The 27,682-nt window shown below is 43.3% G+C and overlaps 2 protein-coding genes and 1 long non-coding RNA gene across 10 annotated transcripts in view; 1 reads left to right on the top strand and 2 right to left on the bottom strand.

The window, feature by feature from the left end:
• Window positions 1–27,062, top strand: part of ITGAM (integrin subunit alpha M) — a 160,860-nt gene extending 133,798 nt beyond the window's left edge. For 3 of the 7 annotated variants that reach the window (XM_085883955.1, XM_085883956.1, XM_085883957.1), the window contains 5 exons: window positions 8,513–8,668; window positions 9,417–9,617; window positions 18,246–18,376; window positions 23,227–23,444; window positions 26,766–27,045. In XM_085883955.1, the coding sequence (XP_085740081.1) occupies window positions 8,513–8,668; window positions 9,417–9,617; window positions 18,246–18,376; window positions 23,227–23,444; window positions 26,766–26,965 (906 nt within the window). In that variant the 3' untranslated portion in view covers window positions 26,966–27,045. Of the gene's footprint in view, window positions 1–8,512; window positions 8,669–9,416; window positions 9,618–18,245; window positions 18,377–23,226; window positions 23,445–26,765 lie in introns of all 7 variants that reach the window. The other 4 variants (XM_085883952.1, XM_085883951.1, XM_085883953.1 and 1 more) reach the window with 3 other exon arrangements.
• Window positions 18,811–19,838, bottom strand: LOC147024239 (zinc finger BED domain-containing protein 5-like). Its single transcript, XM_085883958.1, has one exon. The coding sequence runs from the start codon at window positions 19,834–19,836 to the stop codon at window positions 19,105–19,107; it is 732 nt and encodes a 243-aa protein (XP_085740084.1). The 5' UTR covers window positions 19,837–19,838; the 3' UTR covers window positions 18,811–19,104.
• On the bottom strand, window positions 21,776–26,185 carry LOC147024238 (uncharacterized). 2 transcript variants are annotated; one of them, XR_015058938.1, is made up of 3 exons: window positions 26,130–26,185; window positions 23,545–23,651; window positions 21,776–22,093 (listed from the first exon to the last, which is right to left on the bottom strand). It is a non-coding gene; the product is annotated as an uncharacterized LOC147024238 (long non-coding RNA). The 2 variants fall into 2 exon arrangements; XR_015058939.1 differs by having other exon boundaries at window positions 23,545–23,666; window positions 26,130–26,181.
• Window positions 27,063–27,682: the final 620 nt, after the last annotated feature.

The following is a 27,682-nucleotide window of genomic DNA, read 5'->3' as shown; positions in this document are numbered from 1 at the left end:
AGTTCTAGGATCATCACAGATGATTTGATGGAGACGTACAGCAAAGGAGAATCTGCCTTCATGGAATCCACCAGTGATAGTGTGGGAGCAATTTTTGGCACAAGAATAGGAAACTATAATTCAATACAAGCTGTTTATTCAATAAAATATAAGACACTCCTGTGCACAGAAGGAAGGCCCCAACTTGCTACATAGTTGCAAGCTGAAGAGTTAATTCTACATAGAATATTGAGTGTATATATGTGTATATATATATATATATATATATATATATATATATATATATATATATATATATATATATACAGTTTTACCAGGGACTCAGATGGAACTTTGTGGACTTCAAATTTGCTACTTAGAGGGGTTTTGGTTTGTTTTGGAGTTTGTTTACAGCCCCGGGAAGGGGTGTGTGTGTGTGGGGGGGGGGGGGGGGAGATAGGAGAGAGTCATGTTTTGCCTTGCTGACTAAGATGGTCACCAGATAGATAAAGTTTTACAAGGTTGTTGTAAGTCTGGTGTTGGCTTGGTGGTTAGGGTGGCAGCTTGGGATCCTAGGGTCCTGAGTTCAAGCCCCGTTGGCCGCTGAACTAATACACCAGGGGGTTGACTCAGCCTGTCATCCTTCCGAGGTTGGTGAAATGAGTACCAGTGTGTACTGATAGAGGGGCGACAGTCGCATCAGCAAATGAGTCACAAATGAGTACCAGTCGCATCAGCGACAGTCGCGCTTCCAATAAATGATAGCTACCCTGGCAGCTAAGCTGCCATATGCTAGAAGAAGAAGACAAGGTTGTTTCCGACTAAATCAAATAAATGTGTGTATTCTGCTCTTTACTAGCTTTCTCAACAGGTATATTTATTAAATTATTTCTCAAAAGCACGAAACTAAGTTAATTTTGCATTTTTACATTATTATAAATTCAATCAATAATTCAGTTTCCTCAATAGACTTGACACAGCTGAAAATAAGGACTTCTTTGACCCTAATTCAAGGTTAAACCTACAAACCTTTGCAAAGCTGTATGAAAAGAAAAAGTCAAAGGAAAGTCAACAATTGTCTGTGTTATAACAACCCGATAGCAATTTGGCCGCTTTATGCAGGTCATTGGTCAGAGCTGGTATGTGTCCTTGTCTGAACTATTTTCAGTCCTCCTTGGGCCCACTTCCTCATTCAGTTGCAACACCAGAAGGAAACTTAGTAAAGACTATAAAGGCCACACTTTTGAAGGAATTGGAAAAAGAAGATGAAACCATAGATGTCGCACCACAAGACAGCACATGGATTGTAGATGCCATGGAAATCCTACATACTTTGAAAGTAAATAGCAACATGACCTGCAAGGACTTGGCTCAGCTTATCAGGACTGTTGTAAGAAATTCTGGAGTGTTTTCCCAAGTCGACTGGATTGTTCACACATACCCTTTCATTTGAATAAAGAACATTGAAAGAGAATGTCATCGATATGCCACAGCAGGGTCATTGACGTCGACCATTTTCACCGAAAATCAAAAAGTCGATAATCGGTTCATGAAGTCAAAATGCAGTCCAGAATTCAAGAGAGAACTCACACTCTTTCTCCTGAAACAATGACAATACCTGATGTATGCTCAAGATCTAGGAAGATGCCCACTGTATGTGACTTGTGAAGAAGAGTGCCACCTCTTTCAAGCAGTTGGTAGAGAAAGGAATCACATTGAAGTAGTTACAGTTCAGGCTCTATTTTGTAATCATGAAGAAGCCAATAGGTGCAAACTCATAAACACACTTTAAGACCCTGTATAACCCTAAGACCCTTTATAACCCTACGACCCTTGAAGGCTGTTTACAGCCTGAAGACCTCTCAGACCCCTCAAGACCCTTTAGACCCTTTAAGACCCCAAGGATTCTTTTAGACCCCAGTGTCCTTTTAGGACCCTCAGACCCTGTAAACCCTATAGACCCCATTCGAACCCCTAATCCCCGTTAGACCTTCTGTCTGAGGGCCTTCTGCAATAACACTTTTGGTTCATCAGTCAAAATCAAACCCCCCCCCCCCCCCCGAATTGGTAAATCATCTCAGCAACAAGCTTAGATGGCACAAAATATAATTAATTAATTGAATATCTCTTTCTTTTTTTCTCAGTTATGCTCATCTTGGTTCGTAGCATAAGGAAAAGTCTCACATGGAATAGAAAAAGTCCCACGTGGCAAAGAGAAAACGGTGTCCATGACAACAATTTCATGCCATTATAATGAAATGGGATTTTTTTTGTGATTTTATTATTGCCAAACCTGAGGAATTTTTCAAGATATCAGATTGAAACTTACACAGATTATTTTTATGTATGTGTGGTATTTTATTATTATTATTTTTTTTAATGGAAATTACCCCAAACATGGCATAAAACCATTTTAGGTTAGGGGCTAAGAAAGAAAAAGAAGAAGAGGAAAAACTGGCAAACCTTCACCAAGTCCTGAAACAAGGAAACCTCTTCACAGGTCCACTGTGCAGGAGGGGGAAACTCGGCCAGGCAGAAAAATTAATTTTTCTACCCCCATTGGGCATTCTTTAGGAGACACAATCTCCATAATGGATGCCTGTTGGCTCTATATTTTCATTCCAAACAACATCATTCCAACCACAAATTAATACTATGCCATTAATAATAATTTAGAAAAACACTCATGAGCCATGAGGTAAATGAATATAGACACCATTCTCAAGTGACACCCAATACAAACAAATCTGTTGGCAAGAACAAGCTGATACAAAACAATTCGTACGGATGGAAAATTAAAATCACAATTATATTGAGAATTTTATAAAAACCTCCCACCCATCTTAGAATGGATAAAAGCAGAGTCGTTCGGGTGGAAACTCGAAATCACAACTGTATTGAGATATTATCAAACCAGCGAATGTTTCTGCCGAACCCGTGATTGTGTTTATTTCCGGATCGGGAGCAGTTTCATACGGATCAAAAGTAAAAATCATAATTGCATTGAGGTATTGATGAAACCTCGCACCCACCTGAGGACATCCGCTGAGACCCCAAAACATTCTACAGAAGGTTGGATGGGGCTCGCCTCAAAACTGAGGGAGTCGTTCGGGGACAGACAGACAGACAGACAGACAGACAGACAGACAGACAGACAGACAGACAATCCTGCTTTACAATATAGATGTGGAATAAGGATTTAAAATGAACAGTCCAAAGCTTGTCGTGAAAGTCCCTATCCTCCCCATGTATTATGTCAAGTAAAACACGATGTGAACGTCCAGAAAACTTTCAAATCGTTTGAATTTTTTTTTCTCCTAGTTTATTTTGGTCGATTGTTAAACAACACTAGCGACTGCTAAAATGAAATTGTATGTCAAATAAGAATTAGGAAGGAATGTGAGTGTGTCGACTAATTACGTACTATTGAAATGTGAGTACATCGATTAATTACGTACTATTGGAACGTGAGTACATCTTATTAATTACATACTATTTATGTATTATAACATCTATCTATAATTCCAGTAGTGTGTGTGTGTGTGTGTGTGTGTGTGTGTGTGTGTGTGTGTGTGTGTGTGTGTGTGTGTGTGTGTGTGTGTGTGTGTGTGTGTGTGTGTGTGTGTGTGTGTGTGTGTGTGTGTGTGTGTGTGTGAGACCGCTGTTTCTCGACAACCTCTGGTCCGATCTAATTGAAACTTGCCAGGTATATTGCTGTGGACCTGAGGATGTGCCTTTTCAAGGTTTGATATTAATCGGACAAGTGCTTCCCAAGTTATGACCATTTATTTACCAAACCAATGACAGGACACGTTGTTGCGTGGGCGTCGCCGATGGTGAAGGGAAGCACAGCCACGTTCCCCATTACGGGTTACAACGTACGGGCTTCCGGAGAGTGATGACTTTGTGTATTCTAATAATTTCTCGATTTCTTATGCGCATTTATAGATAAACACAATGCCCCAAGTTATGATCGTTTTCATATTAGACGGTGCATAAATTTGGGGAACATCAGAGTTAGCTGGTATGCTCCGAAGCAGGAAGTAAATTATTTTTTGCACGTTTTTTTTCTCCTCTTTCCTCTTCTCTTTGTGTTTTTCCTTGCGATGACATTGGGAAAAGGCAAAATACGTTGGTGCCAATTGAATAATTGGCCATTCAGAATAAATTGTGAATAATCGTAACTGCCATATACGAACTTCCGGACAGTGAGGACTTCACTTCCGGAGAGTGACGATTACTGTATTCTTTCTCGATTCTGTACTTTCTCGATTTTCTTAAACCCAATACCCCCAATCCAGTCAGTGACGATTACTGTATTCTTTCTCGATTTTTTTTTCTTGATTTATCGACTTACTGTATTCTTTCTTTCTCGATTTCTGTACTTTCTCGATTTTATTAAACACAATGCCCCAATCCAATCGTCATTAACGAGAGCGAAGGAACGGCCTGTGTGGTTGTTTCTGGCATGCGGTTTGAAAGTTTTTTGTTTTGTTTGCACCTACGGGCACGCACCGACGGGCATGCACTCTTATTAATAATTTTGTATATTATTCATTATGTAACACCGACACACAAAACAAGTCCTGGTGAGGATCTGCAATCCCTGATTGCTTTTTATACTTCCATATGCAAAGGGTGGAGATCCTTACCCACTTCTCATCCCCCCTTACTTGTGCCATCAGCACCGGGCCTAACCTCCACACCCGTACGAAGTGTGCATCGGAAATGTCTTGATAATTTATGAACACACTGCCAAAACATCATCTGTTAATATTGATGAGAAACAGCTGAAATATTCCATAAATTACTTACATAGGGTAGATGTGACTGTGTTAAGATACAGCTACAGAATGGCAACATTCTATTCATTATCTTTAATTGTGTTTCGATAATTGTTTTTTCTTCTCAATTATGTGCTTTTGATGATTGCTTTTAAATGATTGTGATAACTTTTTATTAACCCTGATTGTGTGTGTTTTGGGGGCCTCAGTAGAAATAGAAAGTTTGATACCATTGATGTAATTAGTCTTGCCCCAAAGGGGATGGAAGACTATTGCAACACCCCTGTCTGTCTGTCTATCTGTCTCTGTGCATGTATATCCACATCTACATATTTTTACTTTTAAATTGTTTTTCTCTGCAACTGCTTGTCCGATCGATGTTATTCTTTAAGCAGAGGAGGGACTCCCCATGGAGAATATTTTATTGATAACTCTGATGTCATAGGCCACATGGTATGGTGGCCATATTGGGTTAAAGGAAAAAAAAATGAGACATCATTTTCTCCAAAACCGCTCAACGAAAAAAATTGAAACTTGGCATATGTCATCAACAGCAGTAGGCCATAATAGTAGCGTCGTCAGTTAACGATGGTATTTTTGTTAAGAATGAGCGCGCAAGGAGAGACTGTGCTCTCCAAGTGTCATTTTAGTTATAATGTTGTAATTTAGCATGTTGGTTCAAAATAATTGTTTCAATGCCAAACTTTTGTGCAATTAAATTGCCTATCCTGAAAAAAATAATCCAGGAAGACAAGTCGGTACTCAACTTTTATAGACATTTAACTCTAGACATGCTGCCGCTCCTCTCACAGCAATGGTTGGGGGACCTAAATATCAATAAAAAGGTCAGGAACATCTCCTTGGTTCCTCTGTATGAGAATCACACAATCAGGTATTCGACAGTCTGTCTTTCTGATTTGCTTCCTACGCTTTCTGCCTATGGTGTATAAGGCCAACTTAATTCCTGGATTTCTACTTCCTGCACTCATGCAATCAATGTGTCACTCTCATTGGAATGCTCTTCTTCTCTCCAAGTTGAGTCTGGAGTTACCCAAGGATGTGTTTTGGGCCATCTTATTCCTCATTTACATAAACGCTCTTGAACCCCCCTCACTTACTTTTCACAGACGACTCCACAGTGTCATAATGCACACCTATCACACTGCAAGGTTGATTACAGCTGTTTCACTCTCTGGTGATGTTGAAATGATTAGATGTCGGTCTGATAAGTGGAACATGTTCTTCAATCCTGGAAAATCTCAGTCTCACCATTGCGCTCCAGGAAGATTATCAAATGAAGTCACATATCAATTTCCGTGGAAAATCTCAGTCTCACCATTGCGCTCCAGGAAGATTATCAAATGAAGTCACATATCAATTTCCGTGGAAAATCTCAGTCTCACCATTGCGCTCCAGGAAGATTATCAAATGAAGTCACATATCAATTTCCGTGGTCAGCCACTGGAAGAAGTTCAATCCCTTGAACGTCTAGGCCTCATCATCAGTCGTATACTCTCCTGGGCTGACCATGTTTGTCCATAGCTCAATGTGGAGGCTAAAGTTCCCCAAGGAAGTGCTCTCTCTCACGTGGATGACTCAGCAGACAAATGGGCTGGTATCTCAGCATCGCATCTGTTTCTCCCAGATGATGTAGAATCTAAAGCTCTCAACATTATTGGAATCTCTCACGATTAGACTGAAACGAAGCTCTGCTGCTTTCACATTGCAGACAGCTCAGTTGCCTCTGTTTTTACCACCTCCCTTCTGGTTTGACTCTCAGCCCTCCAACCCTCTCCAGCAATTGCAGTATGCACATGCTCTTCCAGTAGCAATCTTATCCATCCATCCATTGGGACCATACTCTGTGCAGAGCGTTGGTGCTGCCTAAGCAGTCTCCTTGGCTAGTGGGCATAATCCTGAACAGGTCGCCACTCCAACACAGGATACCAGCAAGTTGGCACTCATTTTGCCATCCTCGGAAGGATAACAGGCAGAGTCAACCCTACCTGGTGTTAAAGCAGCAGCCAAGTGGGATTTGAACTCAGGATCCTCAGATCCCAAGCCCACCACCCGAACCATTAAGCCAACACCAGGCTCGCAATCTGAAGATTAAGCATTAATAATAATCCAGGCTGACTGCATACCTCAATTATTTATTTCCTCACTTCTCCCCAATGTGGAACTGCCTTCCAGAGGCTATGCTATCCCACTCTTCCCTCCAAGGCTTCAAGCAAATGTTGAATAATCATGACATATCACTCACTCATCCTTACCCACAGTCTTTATTACCCTGTTAATGCATCCTGGCTTACTGCATCATCCCTTACTTGGAGGTTGTTGTGTCTCTCTCTCACTCACTCACTCGCTCTTTCTTTCACTATTTGCTCATTCCCTTACTTGATGTATCCATGAGTTTCCCCCTGCCCTACTGTCAGTCTATACTCTATACCCTCTGTTACTTTGCTGTTCCCTGAGCCTCGTTCTCCAAAACACTGGTCAAACGGTCTCAGTAAAACTAAAAATTGTAGCAAACAAGCTGATATACATCTTTAAGTTCCTTTTAAGCAGAGCATAAAATAAGCTGAAATGCACTACACATGGACTGCCACAATTTAATATAGCAGTTCTTTCATCAATTGTGTTTTTAAATGGCCAATGGAGTTCAAATGTAAATTGGTGAACAATCTTTAAATGTTCTCGCATATTGAACCTTCGAAAACCATTGCAAGTAACAGTATGGTGTCACTTAAGCAAATATTGAACGTGTTGAACAAATAATTTTGCAGATTCACCAGATTATTTTACTGCATATGAAATTGTAGAGGATGTGGAAGTCAGGTTTGGAAGGGTGGAAACTATCATTCATTCGCACTTAAAGTTCGATAAGGTTAGTGCAAGGTGAGTGCCAAAGAACGACAAGTTTCAGTTTGGACCATAACAGTTTAAATCATGTGGAATTTGTTGAATGTGGGAAAACTTTGCATGGACAATCCTTCAGTCTTCTTCTTGCGAATGGCAGCTTAGCCGCCGGGGTAGCTATCACTTCTTGGAAGCGCGACTGTGTCGCTGATGCAGTGCCCCTCTACCAGTACACACTGGCACTCATTTCACCGACCTCGGAAGGATGACAGGCTGAGTCAACCCCCTGGTGTATTAATTCAGCAGCCAACGGTGCTTGAACTCAGGACCATAGGATCCCAAGCCGCCACCCTAATCACAAAGCCAACACCAGGTTTTAATCCTTCAGTGACCCGTTACGTAATGAGGTGAGACGATCAATGTACAGATACCAGCCAGGTAAATGTCTTTGGGCAGGACTTCACAACACCTTAAAGATCACTCTCACATGGCAAAATTTACCACGAACAATCTCGTAGAGATGGGGTTGGAAGTGCTAAATCATTTCCCATACAATCTATACATGCCACCTTGTGATTTTCATATCTTTGGGCAACTCAAAAAACATCTGGGTAACATTAAGTTTACGAATGAGGAAGACGTTCTGAAAGCATGTCCTGAAATGACTGATGACCCATCTCAGCTATTTCTATGTAGATTCCATCAGGGTACGACCACATTGATGGGACGAGTGTGTAAATGTATCATCGTGAGAATATCTTCAGGAATTTGTGAAATTTCATGAATCCCTTGAGATTTAAAAATATTTCATGATTCCCTTAATGTATTTGCAAAGCATTTGTGAAAACAATCCATAATTAACCTGCTTTTTTTTTTCCTTTTCTCCCCAGCTTGGTTCATCATTTGGGAGCGAGATGTGTTCTCTCGACATCAATAACGATGGTTACACAGACATGCTGCTTGTGTCTGCACCACTTTACTGTGTTCGAGGTGATGAAGGACGAGTGTACATCTACACTGTACAGGAAGATGACTCAGCAGACAAGGTGGGATCTGGATATATATATATATATATATATATATATATATATATATATATATATATATATATATATATGTACACACACACACATGAAAAACAGAGAACAACTCACGTCACTCACCTGTGACTGGAGAGAATAACCAATTAGCTCTCACCTAATTAATTACCCCAGGTGGCTGGGATTATATAAATAAATCGACTCCTCCCATGCTCTTTTCACCAAAGAAGTTGCATAAAGCAACCATGAAAGTTGACAAAAGGTAAGCCCTTTACCATTTCAACCCCTTCCCAGAGTTCCTCCACAGCTGTAAAGACATTCACAAGTGGTACACACATGAGAATCCCAATGCTGCACACCCCCTCAGCTGCCAGACCGGTTTCATTGCTTGTTAGCGAATCATCAGCGACAGCGCAGACAGAAACATGCACCGCAGAGGCTCCCAAGCATGTAACACATGCAAATGTCCAAAGCAATCAACAGATAAATGAAAAACAAAGACCCAATCAAATTTGGTTAAGTAATACTTATGTTATTGAGGAGATTGTTCATAAAATTACCAGTTTGTTTGGATGCATGGTCTGAATTTGTGGTGAATTTATTTCATTCACATGGTTGTCTCAATCACATTTCATGTATTACTGTTTAAGTTTGCCCCTGATTCTCTTCCCTTTCACCTGATTGGTTATTACCCGTCACTAAATCTGGGCCTGAAAACTCTGCTTTTCAACAGCTTGTTAACATTGTCTCTCAGGTTAAGCTGCATCTAAAGCAAGAGCTTACTGGTAAAGAAGGAGATTCTACTGGCCGATTTGGTAGTAGCCTGGCAACGATGGGGGACATGAATGGTGATGGTCATGTGGATGTGGCGGTGGGGGCACCACTGGAGGAGGATAATGGGGTTGTGTACTTGTTCCTCGGCACAGACCATGGCCTACAAAACCATGCTGTTCAGGCAAGGAATCTTTTGTTGTACATTCTCCAACTGATAACTTGTCATTATTTATTTCACTGCTTCCAAAACACCTTGTACGTTTTATTAGCCAGTCCCCCACACTGTGGGAAATGGTGTTTTGTGTCTGTGTGTGCATACGCACATGCTCGCACGTATTTGTCTGTGTGCCTGTCCGGACCGTAACTGTTTCACCATTTGAGCTTTTGTCATCAAATTTTCGACAAGCTCTTATTATGAGAATATGGAGAAGACTCATTAATTATTGGGTCAAAATGTTAAAATGCAAAGTTATAGGAAGTACAAATAGACCGTATTAGGCCATCCGCTGCGCAACACGAGACGGCAGAGTTTTGTAATCTCTTCCATGTTTCTTTATTTTGTCCGCTTGAATTTTGAGATGCTTTCTCGTTTACCTTTTGAGCTTTTGTCATCACATTTTCAGCAAACCTATATTATAAGAATGTGGAGGGCAGTACTTAATAAATTTAACATCTGTTTTTTAAGCTGTTGTTTTTGTCAAGATAGTTTGAGTACAAAGCAAATGCAGCCGGGCTTTGCATTTTGAGATGTTCCTCGTTATTGATGCATTGACACAGTAATTTAATTTTTTCAGCAATACCTTGCTTAGTGCTCAGGATGTGTTCCGAGAGAAGACTACACGAAATAAAAATGCGCTAAAAGGGGTCGTTATGCCATATTAAAAGGGGTCGTTATGCCATATTAAAAGGGGTCGTTGTTTATCTAAAGATGCGTTCGCGGCAGCATTATTTCTTGCACATGAGCAGTGTATGAGGGCTTCAGTTGAGATATCTGTACAGATGGCAAAGATATTATTTTATAACTCCTGTAATACAGATGGTAAACAACAGCTCAGGGAATGAAAGGGCTTGCCTGGTCATCAGCGCTTGCAGCGTCAAAACTGATACTCATACGGATGCTATGCAAGTTACTGCGGCACTTAAACCTGTCCAACCAAGCTTAACTGGCTCTTTATCTTCTCCGACAAACTGCTCCTTGAATGAGTTAACTTTGTTTTGTGGTAGACTAGGCAGAAGCTTTTATCTTGGCTGTGTTGTTAAGAATTGTTCCAATGGTCATGGTCAATATAGCCAAGTCTAACGCACAACCCACCTTCACCTGATTGTCTCAGAGGATGTACATACAAACAATGGCAGTGGGTATGTTTACTCTGTATGTTATGGATTTTCATAATTTTTTTTGTTTTTTAGCCAAAAAAAATAAAATTTCCACATTGGCAAGATCCAAATATGTATTAACCCAAGCGATCTGAACAAGGTAATGAAGCGAGAGCATTACCATATGTAAACGGTAAGAGATGTAGTCGCTAGCATCCCAGATGCCAAGGTATTCTCCATTTTAGATGCCAAGAGTGGGCCCCTTAAAATAAAGTTGGATGATAACTCGTTTCTCACAGCGTTCAACTCCCCCATTTGGAGGTTCCGATGATTGTGGCTTCCATTTGGTCCGAAGCGCTCACCGGAGATATTTCAATGTATAATGGATCAGATGCTCGAAGATGTTGATGGGGCCACTGCTATCATGTGTGACATCTTGATAGCAGGCCGAGACCATAATCACCAAAATGAAATTCCGTAAAAGGTTGTCAACAGAGCCACGGGCTACAACTTCCAACTTAACATGCAAGCATGCAAGATCCTACGTCCCAAAGATCGATAAGTAAGACTGATGGAGAACAGTCTTGATGCAGTCCTTGTGCAGGAAGGCAGGCCTGTTGGCATACAGTTCCCATTTTTTAGAGTACGTAATGTGGAAACCCACTATGCACAAATTGAAAGGGTAATGTTGTTAGGCATGCCTGCAAAAAGTTCCATTCCTACATCTTTGGGGAAGAAGTTTCAGTCTCTGGTGAGTGATCACAAACCTCTGGAAGACAACTTCAAAACAAACACTGGCAGCGACTCCAATGTGTCTGCAAGGAATGCTGTTAAGCCTTCAGATGTATGACCTATCCATTCACGACAGAAAGGGCATGGAGATGTACTTACCTGACATGTTATCTGGGGCATACTTACCTGGTAATCAATACAAAATAAATAACCCGGAGCAGGTCTATATGCTTGATTTCCTGTTGGTGACAAACGAATGGTACACAGAAATCCAAAACTGCACCCAACTTGAGCTAAAACCACAATTTGCAATTGTACTCTTAGGATGGCCAGATACTAGACAGGATGTTACAATGGTAATTTGACCATTCTGGAATTCCAGGAGTGTACTTATAGTGGCTGATGGGATCATCTACAAAGGCATGAGTATTGTTGTACCCCACTGTCTTCAATGACGGATGCTGGAACTCATACACTTGGGTGTGGTAAAGTGCAAAGAACATGTACGTGAGTGCTGTACTGGTCTACCATGAACTCCGATATTGAAGAAATGATCAGTCATTGCTCAAACTGTGCTAACTTCCATAATACATTGTTGGCTGAACCACTTGAACGAACTTAAACCCCAGACCTAGCTTTACTGGTGGTGAGCACATATATTTTTGAGTTTGATTCAAAGAAATATTGGCTGACTGTGAACTAATCAATATTCATGGAGGTGGATGAACTCAAAGATTTACATCAGGTCAGGTCAGGTATGGGAGCATGTACCGGAGCAGCGCGTTGCTGCGTCCACTCCCTGCTGGTACTCCAGGGGCCTCCGTCTGGCCATCTCTCAGGCAGGTGCCTGGCCAATCCCCATCTCCTTGAGATGATGGTCAACCTGCTGCAACCACGAGGCGTGTGGTCGGCTTATTGGCCTCCTCCGCTCACGAGGCCCCCACGCTGAGAGAATCTGGTGAGCAGGATCAGCATCGGGAAAATGAGCCACATGTCCATACAGCCGCAGCTGATGCTCACGGACTATGCAGGTAACGAATGTCATTTGAGTCTCTCTCAGCAACCACTCATTGGACACAAAGTCCGACCAGCGATTCCCAAGGATTCTCCGAAGAGATCTGGCTGGTACCAAAAGAATTAAGTCTCCATCTCAGATCCCTGATCAGAGTCCAAGTCTCACATCCATAGAGCAAGACTGGAAGCACCAAGGTCCTGAAGATTTGGACTTTTGTCCTCCTGCACAGGTACCGGCAGTGCCACACCCCATGATCCAGTGAATCCATGACTCCCCAGGCCAGACCCAGACATCTGTTGACCTTTGGCTCACAGCCAGCAGAGACATGAATATAACTGCCAAGGTAAGTGAATATCTCTGTGACCTCAACATCCTCACCACAAACGGGTACAGACAAGATAGCAGCATCCAAGATGTCATTGAAAGCCTGGATCTTAGTTTTGACCCAGGAAACCCATCATCCCAGTGGCTCTGACTCCCTCATTCAGCACCTCGAGGGCCCCCCAAAAGGATATCCAGAGTCTCTGCACAGATGATTGCATCATTTGCGAAATCAAGATCAGAGATCTTGACATTCCCAAACAATGCACCGCAGCTTGATCTCTGACATCCTCCCCAGAATCCAGTCCATACAAGCGCTGAAAGGTTTGGAGGCCAGTACACACCCCTGACGAACTCCAGTAACAACTGGAAAGAAGTTGGTTGATGGCATCACCACATGTCACAGCACTCTCAGTACCAGAGTATTGTTCAGACATCAGATCGATCAGTTTTGGTAGCACCCTACAGAGACCAAGAATCCTCCAGAGGGCATTCCGATTCACTGAATCAAATGCTTTGCAGAGATAAACATAGGCTGAAAGCAGCCCCTGCCGAAACTTTCATCTGTGTTTGGTGAGGACCCAAAGAGCAAGGATACGGTACATCGTTGACCTCTTTGGTGTAAAGCCTGATTGCTCTGGGCACTGATGCTCAAGCAGATGGTGGTGAACCCTGTCAAGAATTATCCAAGCAAAGATCTTGACTGGCACTGAGAGCAGCGTCACCCATCAGTAGTTGTTGCAGTCCTGGTGTTCACCCTTCCCTTTCCAGAGAGGGACAACAAGGCCCCTCTTCCAGTCAGTTGGGATGATGCCTGTGTTCCAGGCAGAGCACAGAACTCCATGCAACGACACGAGTATAGCATTTCCACCAGCCTTGAGAAGTTCAGCATGGATGCCACAAATCCCAGCAGCTTTACCCCATTTCAACCAGTTCACCACAGCCTGTGTTTCCACAAATGAACGTGAATAACAGTTGATTGGAGGGTCAGCAATAGGAATAGTAACTCCCCTGACATCCAACCCAACAGCTGTTGGATCAGCTTGGCACAGCCGCTCAAAGAAACAGGCCCAGCGGACCTTCATTTCGGACTCCTCTGTCAAGAACCCCCCACCCTCCTCTCTAACTGCAGTACACAGAGGGACTGACTTGGATGAACACAATGCGTGGATTCCCTTGTAAGCAGGGAGAAAATCACTTGACCACAGTTGATGCTCTACCCCCTCACAGATTCCTCGCACATAGGCCTCCTTGTCCACCCTCAGCGCATGTCCAGTTTTATGCCTCAACTCCCTGAACAACTCAACTCTGCCAATAAGCCTGGCCCTGCGACTCTGGTCAATGGTATCCAGTGTGCATTGAGACAAAATTCTTCTTTGCCCAATGGTGAGTTCCAAGACATCCACTGGCAACATCAAGAATGGTGGTCTTGAAGATGCTCCACAACTCCACAATCCACAACTCCACACAACTCCACAATCCTGGTGGCGTTTAATCAAATCTGTTTCTGGTGTATGTTCCCCCTCCATCCCCTCCCTTACCTCAAATGGCCGCACTGCTGATTCCACACGTGATAAAGCTGAATGTCTAAACTCGGTGTTTGCAGCTAAATCTTGTGTCCCAAACCCATCACTATCTCTACCCACTTTACCCAGTCGCACCCAACTGTCCCTGGACTCTGTATCCTTTTCTCCTGACAAGGTGGAGAGCTTGCTTTCAAACCTCGAGTCAGATTCTGCAACCGGTCCAGACGGCATCAGCGCGCGTGTCCTCAAAGCCTGCTCTTCTGCTCTTGCTCACCCTCTCTCTGTTCTATTCACCCTCTCATTTTCCCAAGGTCATCTGCCATCTGCTTGGAAATCTGCTAACATCACTGCCCTGCATAAAAAGGTGCAAAAACAGATCCCTGTAACTATAGACCAATCAGCCTTCTCCCAATCATCAGCAAGGTTATGGAATCCATCATCGCTTCAGACATGAAATCCTTCCTCTTCTCCAATGGCTTGATTTCCAATCATCAATTTGGTTTCAGACCAGGTCACTCTACCCTAGATATGCTGCTACTGCTCTCCCATCAATGGATGGAGGTCCTCAATGCCAGACAGGAAATCCGAGCCGTATCCCTGGACATATCACGTGCTTTTGACACAGTCTGGCACCCTGCCCTACTCACCAAACTCTCTTCCCATGGTATTCAAGGCCATCTCCACTCATGGCTCGCAGACTTCCTCTCCTGTACTTGATCAACGTGTGGCCCTAAATGGAGTTCTTTCATCCCCTCTTCCTGTGCAGGCTGGAGTTCCTCAAGGTGGCGTTCTGGGCCCTGTTCTTTTTCTGGTTTTCATCAATGATCTCTCGGACTCTCTGGAAAATCCTCTATTTCTCTTTGCCGATGACTCCACCCTCTGCCGTACCATCTGTCATCCCTCAGACCGGCAAGCAGCAGCTTCTTCGCTCACTGCAGATCTGGATAAAATCACAAACTGGTCCAACACGTGGAACATGTCTTTCAATCCAGACAAATCTCACACTCTCACTATGTCTCTTCGAAAGGACCGTTTACAAAACCCCCATCCACTTTCTCAACAATCCTCTGGAAGAAGTCTTTTCTTTCAAGCTTCTGGGTCTCACTATCTGCCATGACCTTTCCTGGGAAAGTCACATTTCCAACCTTGCCTCAAAAGCCAGTCGCCGACTGGGAATCCTCCGTCGTGCAAAGTCCTTCCTCGGCCCTCTTGAGCTCCTGACCACTTACAAAGCTTTTGTCCGTAGCCTGATGGAGTACTGCTCTCCCCTCTGGGCTGGTGCTCCTGCCTCCCACCTTTCTCGACTTCACGCTGTCGAAACCAGGGCTTTTAAGATCATTGGCATCTCCCGCAATGAAGCTGAGTCTTTGGGCCTCTCACTCAATCACCGCAGGTTGGTCGGTGGTCTTTCTGTCTTCTACCGACTCCTCTCCAGCCTTGCCCCCCCTGCTCTCTCTGTGATTTGTCCCAACCACATTTCCACAGAGCGCTCAAGGTCCGCCAACAACCCCCTTCTGGTAAAACTACCAAAATCACGAATCACTGCTCATCTTCACTCTTTCATTCCTCTTTTTTCCCGCCTTTGGAATAAACTTCCTCACTCTATTCTTTCCCATTCTTCCCTCCAGGCTTTCAAAACAGCTGTTCACCACCACCTCTTATCTTCCCCCCTCCAAATCCTCCTTCTTTTCTTCCCCCTATAATCCCCCCATGCCCACTTCCTTCAATTCTCCTGCTTTCCTTCCTGAAAGTCCCTTTAATGTCCATCTTCCCCTCGCCATGTTCCCCGTCCCATCCCCATCCCTCTCCCTTCCACAGTTCACCTGTGTCTGTTCCCCAATGTTTTGTCCCTTCCACTCCCGCCCCTCTTGTCTCATGCCTCCTTGCTGTGAGTTGTGTGTTAGCTCTCATACGAGCCTCGACCAAGGTATACAAAAAAAAAAAAAAATAAAAAAAAAAAAATAAAAAAAACTCTTCAGGATTCCCTCAAAGCACCCAAATCCCCAAATCCCCACTCAGCTTGTTCGCAAACTCCTCAGCTCCCCTCTCATCCTTGAGCTTGCCAACATCCAGCTGAGGCTGGGATGGTACCATTCTCCCAGATTTAAGCTGAAACTTTAGAGTTGCTACAATAAGCTTGTGGTTGGAATTGAGGTACTGAGCACTCCGGTTGACCCTGCAGTTCTGGATTATCCTCCAGCAACCATCACCGAGCATATGGTCAATCTCCTTTGCTGCACCACCAGCGTTGGAATACTAAGGCCAGCGATGAGCGTGTGGGTATATAAACCACCCTTAGTCCTGCTGAAAATATGAACCAACCACCCTAATTCCATGTCTTCTTGCAAAGTCAAGGAACTTAGTGCTGTTCTGGTTCAGAGTTCCAGAGCCATGGGGACCAACACACATCTCATAAACATCCCTATCAATTCCAGTCGATGCATTGAAATCCCCCAAGACTAGAAGAGTATCTCGCCTGGGGAACTGATCAACCATAAACTCGAGCGTGGCACAGAATGCGTCCTTCACGGTGAAATCACTCACCTCAGTCGGAACACATACAGAGATGAGGGAAATTACACCCAAGGAGTGACGAATCCTTTGTTTCATAATACGCTCGTTTACCGGCGTTACCTCAATTATCATTGGATTCAACTTATTTGACACAGCTACAGCAACTCCTTGGGCATGGTAACCATCAGAACGACCAGACCAATAGTAGGTGTGAACACCCGCCATGATCTCACCACTATCCCGTCTCCAGACCTCAGAGAGTGCTGCAATACCAATGTCCAACCGCTTGAGCTCAGATGATAACAGACAGGTGATCATCCTCTTTTCAGGATAGGACATTCCCGGCACTCACCCGAAGGGACCAACTCAGGTTAACCCAAGGAGATCGCCGTCTGGTGGACAACTCTTCAGCACCACACCAACACACAGAACCGCAATCTGACCCGGGAAGGTTACGCCATGGTTTTCCTCCAATCATCAAAGAGTGGGGGTCCCGAAGCAACTTGCGCTGAGACCAGAGTAACTTCTACAAGCAAGAGCAATGCCCATTCCATCTCCTCCCCACCAGAAGTTACCTACGTGTACCCATCAAGGGGGAACAGTGCGGCCTTCACACAGACTGGACTTGTGAACTTTTGACCATCTCGGACAGTGGCCGCGCGCTGAATGCATGGGCCAACGAGTTGTTCATATTCAAGTTTATTTGATTTATTGAATATCAATTCCTTAAATCGTAATTTTTTCATTCGTTATTGTGTGTCGTCTGCTAATGATCAACCAATCATCTTGGTGACTTTATTCATCAGATCAAAGGACAGAACTTTAAAAGTACAAACAGTCAACCAGCCAATCTTAGGGCTTGTACGACTATTCGGCCTTATGCAATAATGATGTGAGAGTTGTATTGTTTGTATCGTATATGACTCCAGTAACCTTGTTTTTGCTGTGCCCATTATCCTTGCAGAAATGTATTCTAAATAAACATCACAGTTCTATCTTGGATAACATGTTGGTTTCAGTACTGTGAAAGGAGAGATGTAATGCACGTTCAATTTGTTAATGTTGTGCGACACTATTTGTATATGATGTCAGTGACTTACATCAATGATAACACTTCCTGTTCTGCCATCTTCCATGTTACTTTACACGTGTTTACAGATGAACTTCGTAAAAAGTTGCGCTAACCCTTCATGAGCAAGACTACATGTTCATTCTTCATGAAAGTTCGCCAAGTTTATATGCTTCATTGTCACCATTATCAAGTGATGTGTATTCATGTTCGTTTGTTTTTTTTTTTGGTCAAAAAGAAAACTTGCCCTTGGTATTATGATCATGCATCATGTTGTTTCTCCTTTACATCTTTTGCATTCTTTCCTTTCCTCAGCGGTTGATGGCGGAAGATTTTTCTCCTTCTCTACGTCTGTTTGGTTGGTCATTAGCCGCAGGCCTTGATCTCACGGGTGACAACATCCCAGAGCTGGTAGTGGGGGCACTTGGCGGTGTTACTGTTTTCAGGTAAAAACTAGGTGTGCCTTCCTGTCACTTTACTGAGGGTTCAATCAAAAGACAGCATGTCCACTTCACAAACGTATTGCATGTCTATCCGTGAATCTAAATGACGATGTAAACTTAAGTAAAACATGTGAAAAAGGATATTTTATATAACCGACTTCTTATATGTGCTAGATGGATGTGGTAAAAGCTGCAACCAAGCTGTCTCTGCCACAGCTTTGGGAAGCGGTGCAGGATCAGAATGTTTGAAGAAATCAGATCATTAATGTCACCACAAGTCTGCCATGACTTGACGGAACTGAATGACTCGATAAAGTTGTTGCTGCTGCTGTCGTGTTGGCTGCGGTTGTTGTTTGCATGCTCCTTCCTTGTACCTTTATATATTTTTCGATTGCTCCAAGAAGTATTACTACATATAATTTTGTGTGCTCCTTCTGTGTCCTAAACCAGTGGTTCTCAAACCTTTTTTGACGACCGTCCCCTTCTGCCCTCTTGGACCGGCCCAATGCCCCCTTGTCCTATCGTTCGTGGTCGGACACCCAGTGGGCAATAGGATAGTCCAAATTTATGTAGATAGGAAGCAAAAATAACAGAAGCCAAATATTTTCTGAATAATATTTTACTTTATTTTACTTTACTTTTCTATTTTATTTTGCACTACCTACAATGTTTCAGCAGAACAGGTCCAGGTGAGGCAAACTGGGAATCTGTTATCACAGGCCCAAATTCCGTTAGTGTAAAGGGTGGGCCTGGTGACTCGCTGCGAGATTACGAACGTCTGGCTCCATCGCAGTGAGGTAGAGACGCAGATCACCCCTCTTGGTAATGTCAAGGCGGTTTCGATACTTGGTCAGCAGCACCATCACGGCGCTGAACCCTCTTTCAACGAGGTATGATGTGGGGAACGCCATCAGCAGCACTTCTGCCTCTGTCCACATTGAGGGGTATTCGCCCCGCTCCAGAATCCAGAATTTGCCGTATTCATGCTGCGATAATCTTGCCTTCGCCTCATCATCATTCCACAAGTTGATAATTTCGTCCTGTAATTCACGCTTCACATCTCGAATGTCACATTTGAATGGGTTGATCACCCATGCTGGCACCGACAGTTTTAGCATGTCTCTGAAACGCTGCTCCATATCTCCACGAATCTTCTCAAGGTGATTGCAATAAACGAGCAGCTCTTCATCAGAAACAGCAGTTTCCTTTGCCAACCAGGAAAAGTGGTACATATCTCTGCGGCCGAGGGTTTCCCTGTGCAGAGTCACCTTGGTTACGAACGCGCCGATCACTTTCTTTGCTTTAATCAGCGTCATATGGTCACCCTGGAGTTGTTTGTTGACATCATTCAGTATACTGAATATGTCCGCGAGGTAAGCCACATCATGCTCAATCACATTCACTTTCTCCGATAACTCTATCAATTTCCGACAGAAACTCGACCACTGTCGAGAAGAGGGCATGGAAACGGGTCAAACAAGTGCCTTTGGACAACCATCGAATTTCGGTATGCAACAAGAGCCTCTCGAATGGTTCATCATTCTCCTGGCAAAGCTGACGAAACAGCCGATCATGCAGAGACAACACCTTGATTTTATTCACTGCTTTGATTACTATTTGGAGTGATTTATGAAGTTGAGAGCTTTTGCGACAAGATGCTGGCGATGCACGGCACAGTGAATGGCGAACACGGACGGTACCTGGTTCTTCAGAAGCGCAATAAAACCACGCTGTCAGCCAACCATCGCTGGTGCCCCGTCCGTCGCGCAAGCGAGAATGCTCTCCATCGGTATGTTCTTATCAGTAAAGTACTTCTCCAACGTTTGGAAGATGGAAGAACCCTTCGTATCGGTCTGGAGAGAGCGGCCAAACAACAATTCTTCCACCATTTCCTGATCACGGATGAAGCGAACGTAGCAGAGTAACAGAGCTTCACTGTCACGCAAAGTGGACTCATCCAGCTGGATGGCGAAGTGCGTACTTCTCAGCTCACAACACAGCTTATCTTCTACATCTGATGACATTTCATCAATCCGCCTGGCCACGGAATCATTGCTGAGCGCAATCGATGAGAGAACTGGATACGGATCCTGGCCCATAACAGTTTTTATCACTTCCCCAACAGCCGGTTTGATCAACTGTTCGCCGATTGAATACGGTTTTCCAGATCTGGCGATGAGCAATGACAGCTTATACGACGCTTCCAGTCGTTTATCCACGAGCTTTTGGCTGGCTTTGAACATTGTCGTTACCGTGGATCGCTTCTCAAATTTCTCTTTCAGCGATTGGAAATAGCTGACCTCTGCGTGAGCCTTATCACTGTGCTTTTTACTCAGGTGCTCGCTCAGTCGAGATGGTTTCATTGCTTCATTGGACAGCGTGATACCACACAACAAACACATCAGTAACTGCGTGTTCGTCATGGATGGAATGAATCCATACTTGATGTATTCAATGGAATACTGACGACACTTTTTCTTTGAGGCCGACATCTTGAAGCCGACCGGACGTGAAGCTTTTTTGAATCACGAAATCAATACGCCAATATCTAGAAAGACTAACACCAGTGATAAGGCCAAACGATAATTATATATTTCCGGTCTCTGGTCAGCGCGCGCATCGATTTTTCACCCTGCGCATCATAAAAAATATTTTCTTCACATTTCCAACGGTAGCTACAACAGTGAGCGCCGAAAACACAATGCTGCGCCGCCTCAGTACTCACGCCACCTCAGTACTCGCGCCACCTCAGTACTCGCGCCTCGCTGGGAATTGCGCTGCCGGATCATAACACATGTACATGGTATTCACACCATGTGTGTATTAAAAAAAAAACACTGACTTGCATTGTTGGTAAACAAGTCTGTAATATGCTTGAAGAACTTAATGATTTTCAGAATAAATACATTTTAAAATGTGTTCATTATTTACAAAAAGGCCGACCTGTCCCATTGCCTGTCTTTAATTTCTCTCTGGACGGCGCCACGGCAAACGAGGAGGACCGCAACGGGCATTGTATGGCCAATTTGCCGAATGGTTCCGGGTAACCTGTTCAGACTGCAGGAAGCCCAATGAGCGCTCCTAATCACCGCTGCGCCTCTAAATCACCAATTCCCCCCAAATCATTGCCAGCGCCCCCCTACCACTCGTGGAGTCTGGAGTGCCCCCCTGAAAGTTCCCAGCGCCCACTGGGGGGGGGGCGATAGGGACCACTTTGAGAACCACTATTCTAAAGTGTCCCTGCTGTTGTAGAATAAGCTTTGGAACCACTTCATTGAGCTCCTAAATCTGCTTCTTATTCTTCTTCTTCTTCTTAAATCCCAGAAAGATGGGTTTTTAAAACAGGAATCCTTGTGATTAAATGGACACAAGTTTTTGTTCCAAGTAAATCGGTTATCAGCTTTCCAACAGTAACATTTTTATTATTGTAAGTGTGATGGATGCATGCTTGGATGGAATAACAGATGCTTCTCCTTTTAGTAATCGATGACGGTTATGCGGTGTGACTCGTGTCACTTGTGTTAAATGAGACCGAGAGTACAGTCAGTGCACTTGCAACACAATGTCACGTGCCAGCTCGGTCACAAACTGTGACTGTTATCATTGGCTGGATTAACATTACTTTTCTTTTGTCAAATCGAACAGCAACTGGTGGTTAAATTGCATAACAGAACCCTCTCAAAACTGTTTTTCTTCTTCTTTTGTTTCTCCAGAAGTAATCTGAAATAGAAATCAAAAAAAAAAAAAATGAGAGTAACTGTAATCAGATTATAGGTCCTAACATAAAGAAACTTTCTTCTCAGAAACTGCACAAACAATTCCGATGAAACTTGACCCAAACCTTCATCACCTGTGATGTACCAAAGATTGTTCATGCTATTTAAAAAACATGGGAGTTTATTGGGGGGGGGGGTGTAGCCCCCCAAAATTTGTATTTCGAGAACATTGATTCATTGGTACATTTTGATGATTCTGTCCCATGCTGACTTCCTCCTCACTATCATTATTCTACCAGGTGAGTGCCCAGGGGTATTGCCACTGTTTTTTTTTGTTTTTTTTTCCTTCACCATATCTTCTCAAAATGTGGCCAAGGCAGGTTTTGTCTTCCTAATTGTCTCAATGAAACACCCCCCCCATCCTGCCGCCACTCAAAAACTTAATTTACCTTGTGTTCAACCCATCCAATTGTTTCCATCCTTCATCACGCCCACATTTCAAAAACTTTCAGTCCAGTAATGTCCTTTCCCAAGGTCAATGTCTCAGAACCATACAGCACCACACTTCAAGTCAAGGATGTCACAAACTTGTTTTTCAGCCGTTTCTTGAAGCTATTTATTACAAGCTTCTTTATTTTGTTAAAAGCTTTGGCTATGGCTATTCTCTTTGTTATCTCTTTGTGACATTTACTTCCTTCACCACCAGACTACTCTCTGGCCTCTTTGAGATACCCCAGCCAGCCAAGCAATCCTATTCCTGCTACTCAGGAGTGAACACCCCAGAAAATAATATTCCACTGAAGGCAACTGATCAGAGATCATTTTCAAAGTTAAAAATATTATATAAAGCACCAATAAATGCTCAAATATCTCAGATCAATCAGCCGACTATTGTTGTGCTGCCATCGCCAGGAATCATGTTGTGGGACTGAGATCCCTGCAGGAAAATACGAAATGTAAATTAATGCAATAAAGATTTATAAAGAGCAAGGTCACTCCATGTTTAAAATCATTTCTTTATTTACACACCTTTATTTTGTTATATAGTAATAGGTATTTTATTGCAATATATTCATTAATATGCAATTTATTTGTGATGCCTCCTTTTCCTTTTTGGGTTGTTTGTATATTTTTCAGGGGGAGGCCTGTCCTGGAAGTTGATACAGCAGTGATGTCACTGCCATCTGAGATACCTCTTTGGCCTCTTCGATGTAAAGCGCATAAAAGGAAAGCACCACTTGCAATGTCGAAAAGCACGAGTCGAACAACTGACATGGAATCAATACTGCAACCTCTTCCTCTTAATTTTACTGTCTGTTTCTCTGCAAGAGCGATGAACACAAAGCCTGATCGTGGTGAGAGATCTTTCCTTGTATTATGAATGATAATGAACCTTAAGGGGAAGTGATGTGTATATGGTGGATGGTGTCAGGAAGGATATCCGACTGTACAAACCTCAGCTCCAAAACTCATGATGGTAGCTCAAAATTATGTGCGGGTTCCAGCCCGAAGTAACCTGTGGGCACCTTCATCTGCCGACGTCAAAAATAATGTTGAGCATCCTGGAAAGAAATAGCCTGGTGATAAAGAGCAAACCAGTAATTGTTATGATTGCCAACCTCCTGACAAACCTTAGAGTACCCAGTTAAAGACAGAAATAATTGTGAGAGTTGGAACTCTAAATGTTATCCATCCCAAAACGATGACTAGTTGATCAAAATAGGTGTTAGAAATGTTGAGCAGAAGGAAGTGAGATATTTGTTGTGTTGAAGAAGTAACATGGGGAGTACAAAGAACCACGACAGTCAGTACAAGGAAGGAGAAGTACAAGTTATTTTGGTCTGGAGGAGAGGAGAGAGAAGTGGCTCTTGGTGAGCGAGTGAAAGAGAAGTTTATGCAAAATGTCTTGTTCGTGAAGAGATATAATGTAAAGATTATGAGGCTTAAGTTTATTTTGGGAGTAAAGGTCCTGACTTATTTCAGCATATGCATCTCATGTCAACTTGACTGAAGAGGAGAAATAACGATTTTTGAAGTAATTTGAGGATATTGTTCATGGAGTAGACGTCACTGATGTCTTGATATTTGGTGGACACTTGAATGGAAATGTTTGAAAAAGGGGTGCATAGAGGATTTGGTTATGATGAAATAAATGGGGTGGGCGTGTATTATTACCTTGAAGAAGGGGGGAGGAGGGGGATCCCTCAATAGAACTTATTAGGAATAGCTTGGTCCGTATGCTCGAGTCGATTAGAATTACAGTGGTATTACTTAGGGATCTGTCAGAGACAAGTCATACATAATATGTGCACCGACAAGGCTGTGATTGTAATCAGAATAGGATAAGGAGTACTGTGTAAGACCTTCTGCACAGGCAAGGTCAGGTGCAGGACTTGTGGGTACAAAGGCACATGGAAAGCACTTGGTACTTTAAATGAGAAATTATACAGGCCATTTTGTCCAAGGACTGCAGGCAAGTTCAGAGAAATGAGCTGCAGAGCCCCAGGAGAGGGGCAGGACGGCGTGAAAGGCAGAGCTGCCTACTGGCAGCAGGTGACCATTGATGGGACCAAAGGGCAGTCCTTCAAGTTTAAAAGCCATGTAATGCACATGTGAGGAGAGGAGACAGTACTGAGGAGAAGAGAGACAGTACCAACAGAGAAAAGAATGAGATCACCAGAGTTGGACTTCATTGAGACTTTATTTTCTTTCTCTCTCTCTCTCTCTCTCTCTCTCTCTCTCTCTCTCTCTCTCTCTCTCTCTCTCTCTCTCTCTCTCTCTCTCTCTCTCTCTCCCCCTCCCCCTCCCCCTCCCCTCTCTCTCTCCCCTCCCCCTGCCCCTCCCTCTCCCTCTCCCTCCCCTCTCCCTCTCCCTCTCCCTCCCCTCCCCCTCTCCCTCTCCCTCCCCCTCTCTCTCTCCTTCATCATCAACATTCGAAAGACAGTGAACTCATCTCCTTATTGCCATTCTTCTGCCCCGTGCCCCACCAACCCTGTGCAATAACAAGTTGCATGGGTCGTACTGGACCCAACACTGGAACGTGCCTGCTCAATACGGATCCTTTGTTTCTCGTTTGAGTCTGGTATTTTGGTGCCATAGCTGGCGTTATGTTTTCGAGTTTTCTTGGATATAAATTTACATCCTCCCCTCTGCCCTATTTATGTCTGGCTGCCAAATCAGCTCCATATATTTATGGTGCCCTTCCTTACCCCAGGTATTATTTTTAATAAAGCACCATGAGTCGTAAGAAACGTTTACCACCTTCTGCTTTCCGTGTGAGCTGCCACCAGTCTTGGCTTTATTTTAACGATCCTTGGAGGATTGTGAATTGATAAATGAACGCAGTATACATTCAGACATGATTTGGTCATTTGTGGGGGTCAAAAACCCTCAGCATGACAGTCAGCTCAGTGTAGTCCACTTGTTGACACGACGGGATATACTAGAAATGGCTGACGCTACAGACGTTCATACTCAATATTTCTTTGAGAAAGATGTTAGAGCATTTAATAACTTATGTGAGTGGTGATTCAAAGAGTCAGGTTAACTTATTGTTGGTTCCTAAGGGTTAGATGAAAGGTGTTGTTAATGTTAGTCATTCCTGAGGACGATCTGATTCAACATCGGTTAGTTGTAGCTGACTTGAAAATTCTGACTGAATGCAAATCGAAGAAAAAAAAAAAAAAACCCCCTTCCTAAAATAAAAGTGTGGATATTGAAAGACCAAAAGATTAGGGAAGAATTTCAAGAAAAATTGGAAAATATAAAAGATACAGTAATTTCAAATAAGATTGATAAAAATTATTGGAGAGAAATGAGAGATGCCTGAAAAAGTGTCGTTGGTGAGACATGTGGAGTTTGTACAGTTAAATAGCAACATGAAAAAGAGATACGGTGGTGGAATGCAACTGTACAAGAAGCAATATCAAAGAAGTGTGCACATAAAAAGTGGAAGAAGAGTGAGAGTCAAGTGGATGGAGTATAATATAATCATGCAAACAGGCTAAGAAAGAAGGAGCAAACACCAGGAAGAAACTCACGTTCTCTCTCTGCCCTGGTCGTCCCTTTGTTGCACACTGGTGTGCAACAAAGGGACGACCAGGGCAGAGAGAGAGAAAGAATCAGTGTCAAGCACAGCTTTTTATAGTCCATCGGGCAAGCGAGGGCAAAGAGCCACACGTCAGATCTTCCAAGGTGGCCGAGAACCAAGGTGGAGTGGAATGAAGGGAGATTGGGGATGTGGGGCTTTAAACAATGAATGGGAATTCGATGTGCGCTTCGAAATCCATGGCTTCGGTGAAACTTCCAGGACGCTGGTGTTATTCGCACACACTGAACAGCCATGGCAGTAAAATAGCGCACACCCTCCGTGATGATGGCAGTCACGGCACACATCATTACGTGCTGATGTTATCCCAACGGGTTGAGAGGGGAGACTAGCTACCCAACCCAACGCCATTTAATTACAGTCACTTCTCCAGGGAAAGTGCTATTCTTAACATACATTACGGAAATACCTATTCTAAAAGTGTATGCTATGTGCGTTTCAATTCCAGCATACAGTTTATAAAACCCCAACATTATACATGTACATATATATGCATATACGCTATTCTTCACATAAAATCACATCAATTGTTTGTTTGTTTTTTCGATGTCCAAACTTTGGTTTTCAGGGAGCCTAACAGTTGAGCTACGCTATGATTTGCTGTTAGATGGAGAGAAGTCAACACCAAGAGCAACGTTTGGATTGACAAACCATCTGCAGCAGTCAATCATTTTGCAAGTTACAAACAATCAGTTCTGCAGAGCTCAAAAAATACATGTGGTAAATTTCCTCAGTTACATCATTAAAGCTGTGAGAACGCTGAACTAGTTTCTATTTTGGTGATGTTTTTCTTAAATTCATTTACAAACCAATGGTTTAGTGTTAAAGTGAGCTATTCACTTAAATACTTAAAATGCCAAGTAAGCCAGACAGTCTGACATCTTAGTTTGATGAAACTATTTGTTTATAAGTTATGGGTGTACTACTCGGAAAGAAAGACTGTTTTGTACTGATGTAATTGTACTGTATGAGTTACTGCCGGCAACTCTTTGGCTCTGAAAGAGGAACTACGCAGTCGCTGCAGTAGTTGCAGTCATCGGAATTGGAATGAGAAGCTGCCATGAAAGGAGGAAGCTGGTGCTACCTCCCTGCCAACCCCTGCTTTACTTGTCTTCATCCTTTCTTGTCTCCTGCTTGAAGCTACTTTGTTGCTTTGCTCCCACACACCCAACCTTTTCCTTTCTCATACACCAGGTGTGCAACAAAGATTAATTGTCTGTGTGTTTCTCGTAGGGTCCTGCCGGGAAGCGTACCCTCATGTAGTAGAGATCAATTTGATTATTTATTTATTCTTACAACTATGCCTTTTGTGCACTACTATTAGCTTATGTAGAATTGGAATTCCAGATAAGGTATTGTCATCGTGCACCGTCCTTCCGTCCGTCCGTCTGTCTGTCCGTCCGCCCATCTCCTATTTTGACTTCTCCGGCCAAACCACTGGTCCGATCCGCCTGGCAGCAAGGTTCCACTCCTGACTGGAAACGG

Source organism: Eptatretus burgeri, chromosome 6, assembly GCF_056783735.1.
Source record: "Eptatretus burgeri isolate ZD-2024b chromosome 6, Ebu_testis_v1, whole genome shotgun sequence".
NCBI lineage: Eukaryota > Metazoa > Chordata > Myxini > Myxiniformes > Myxinidae > Eptatretus > Eptatretus burgeri.
Note: the sequence above shows the minus strand (reverse complement) of the source record. Positions and strands in the feature narration are given on the sequence as shown.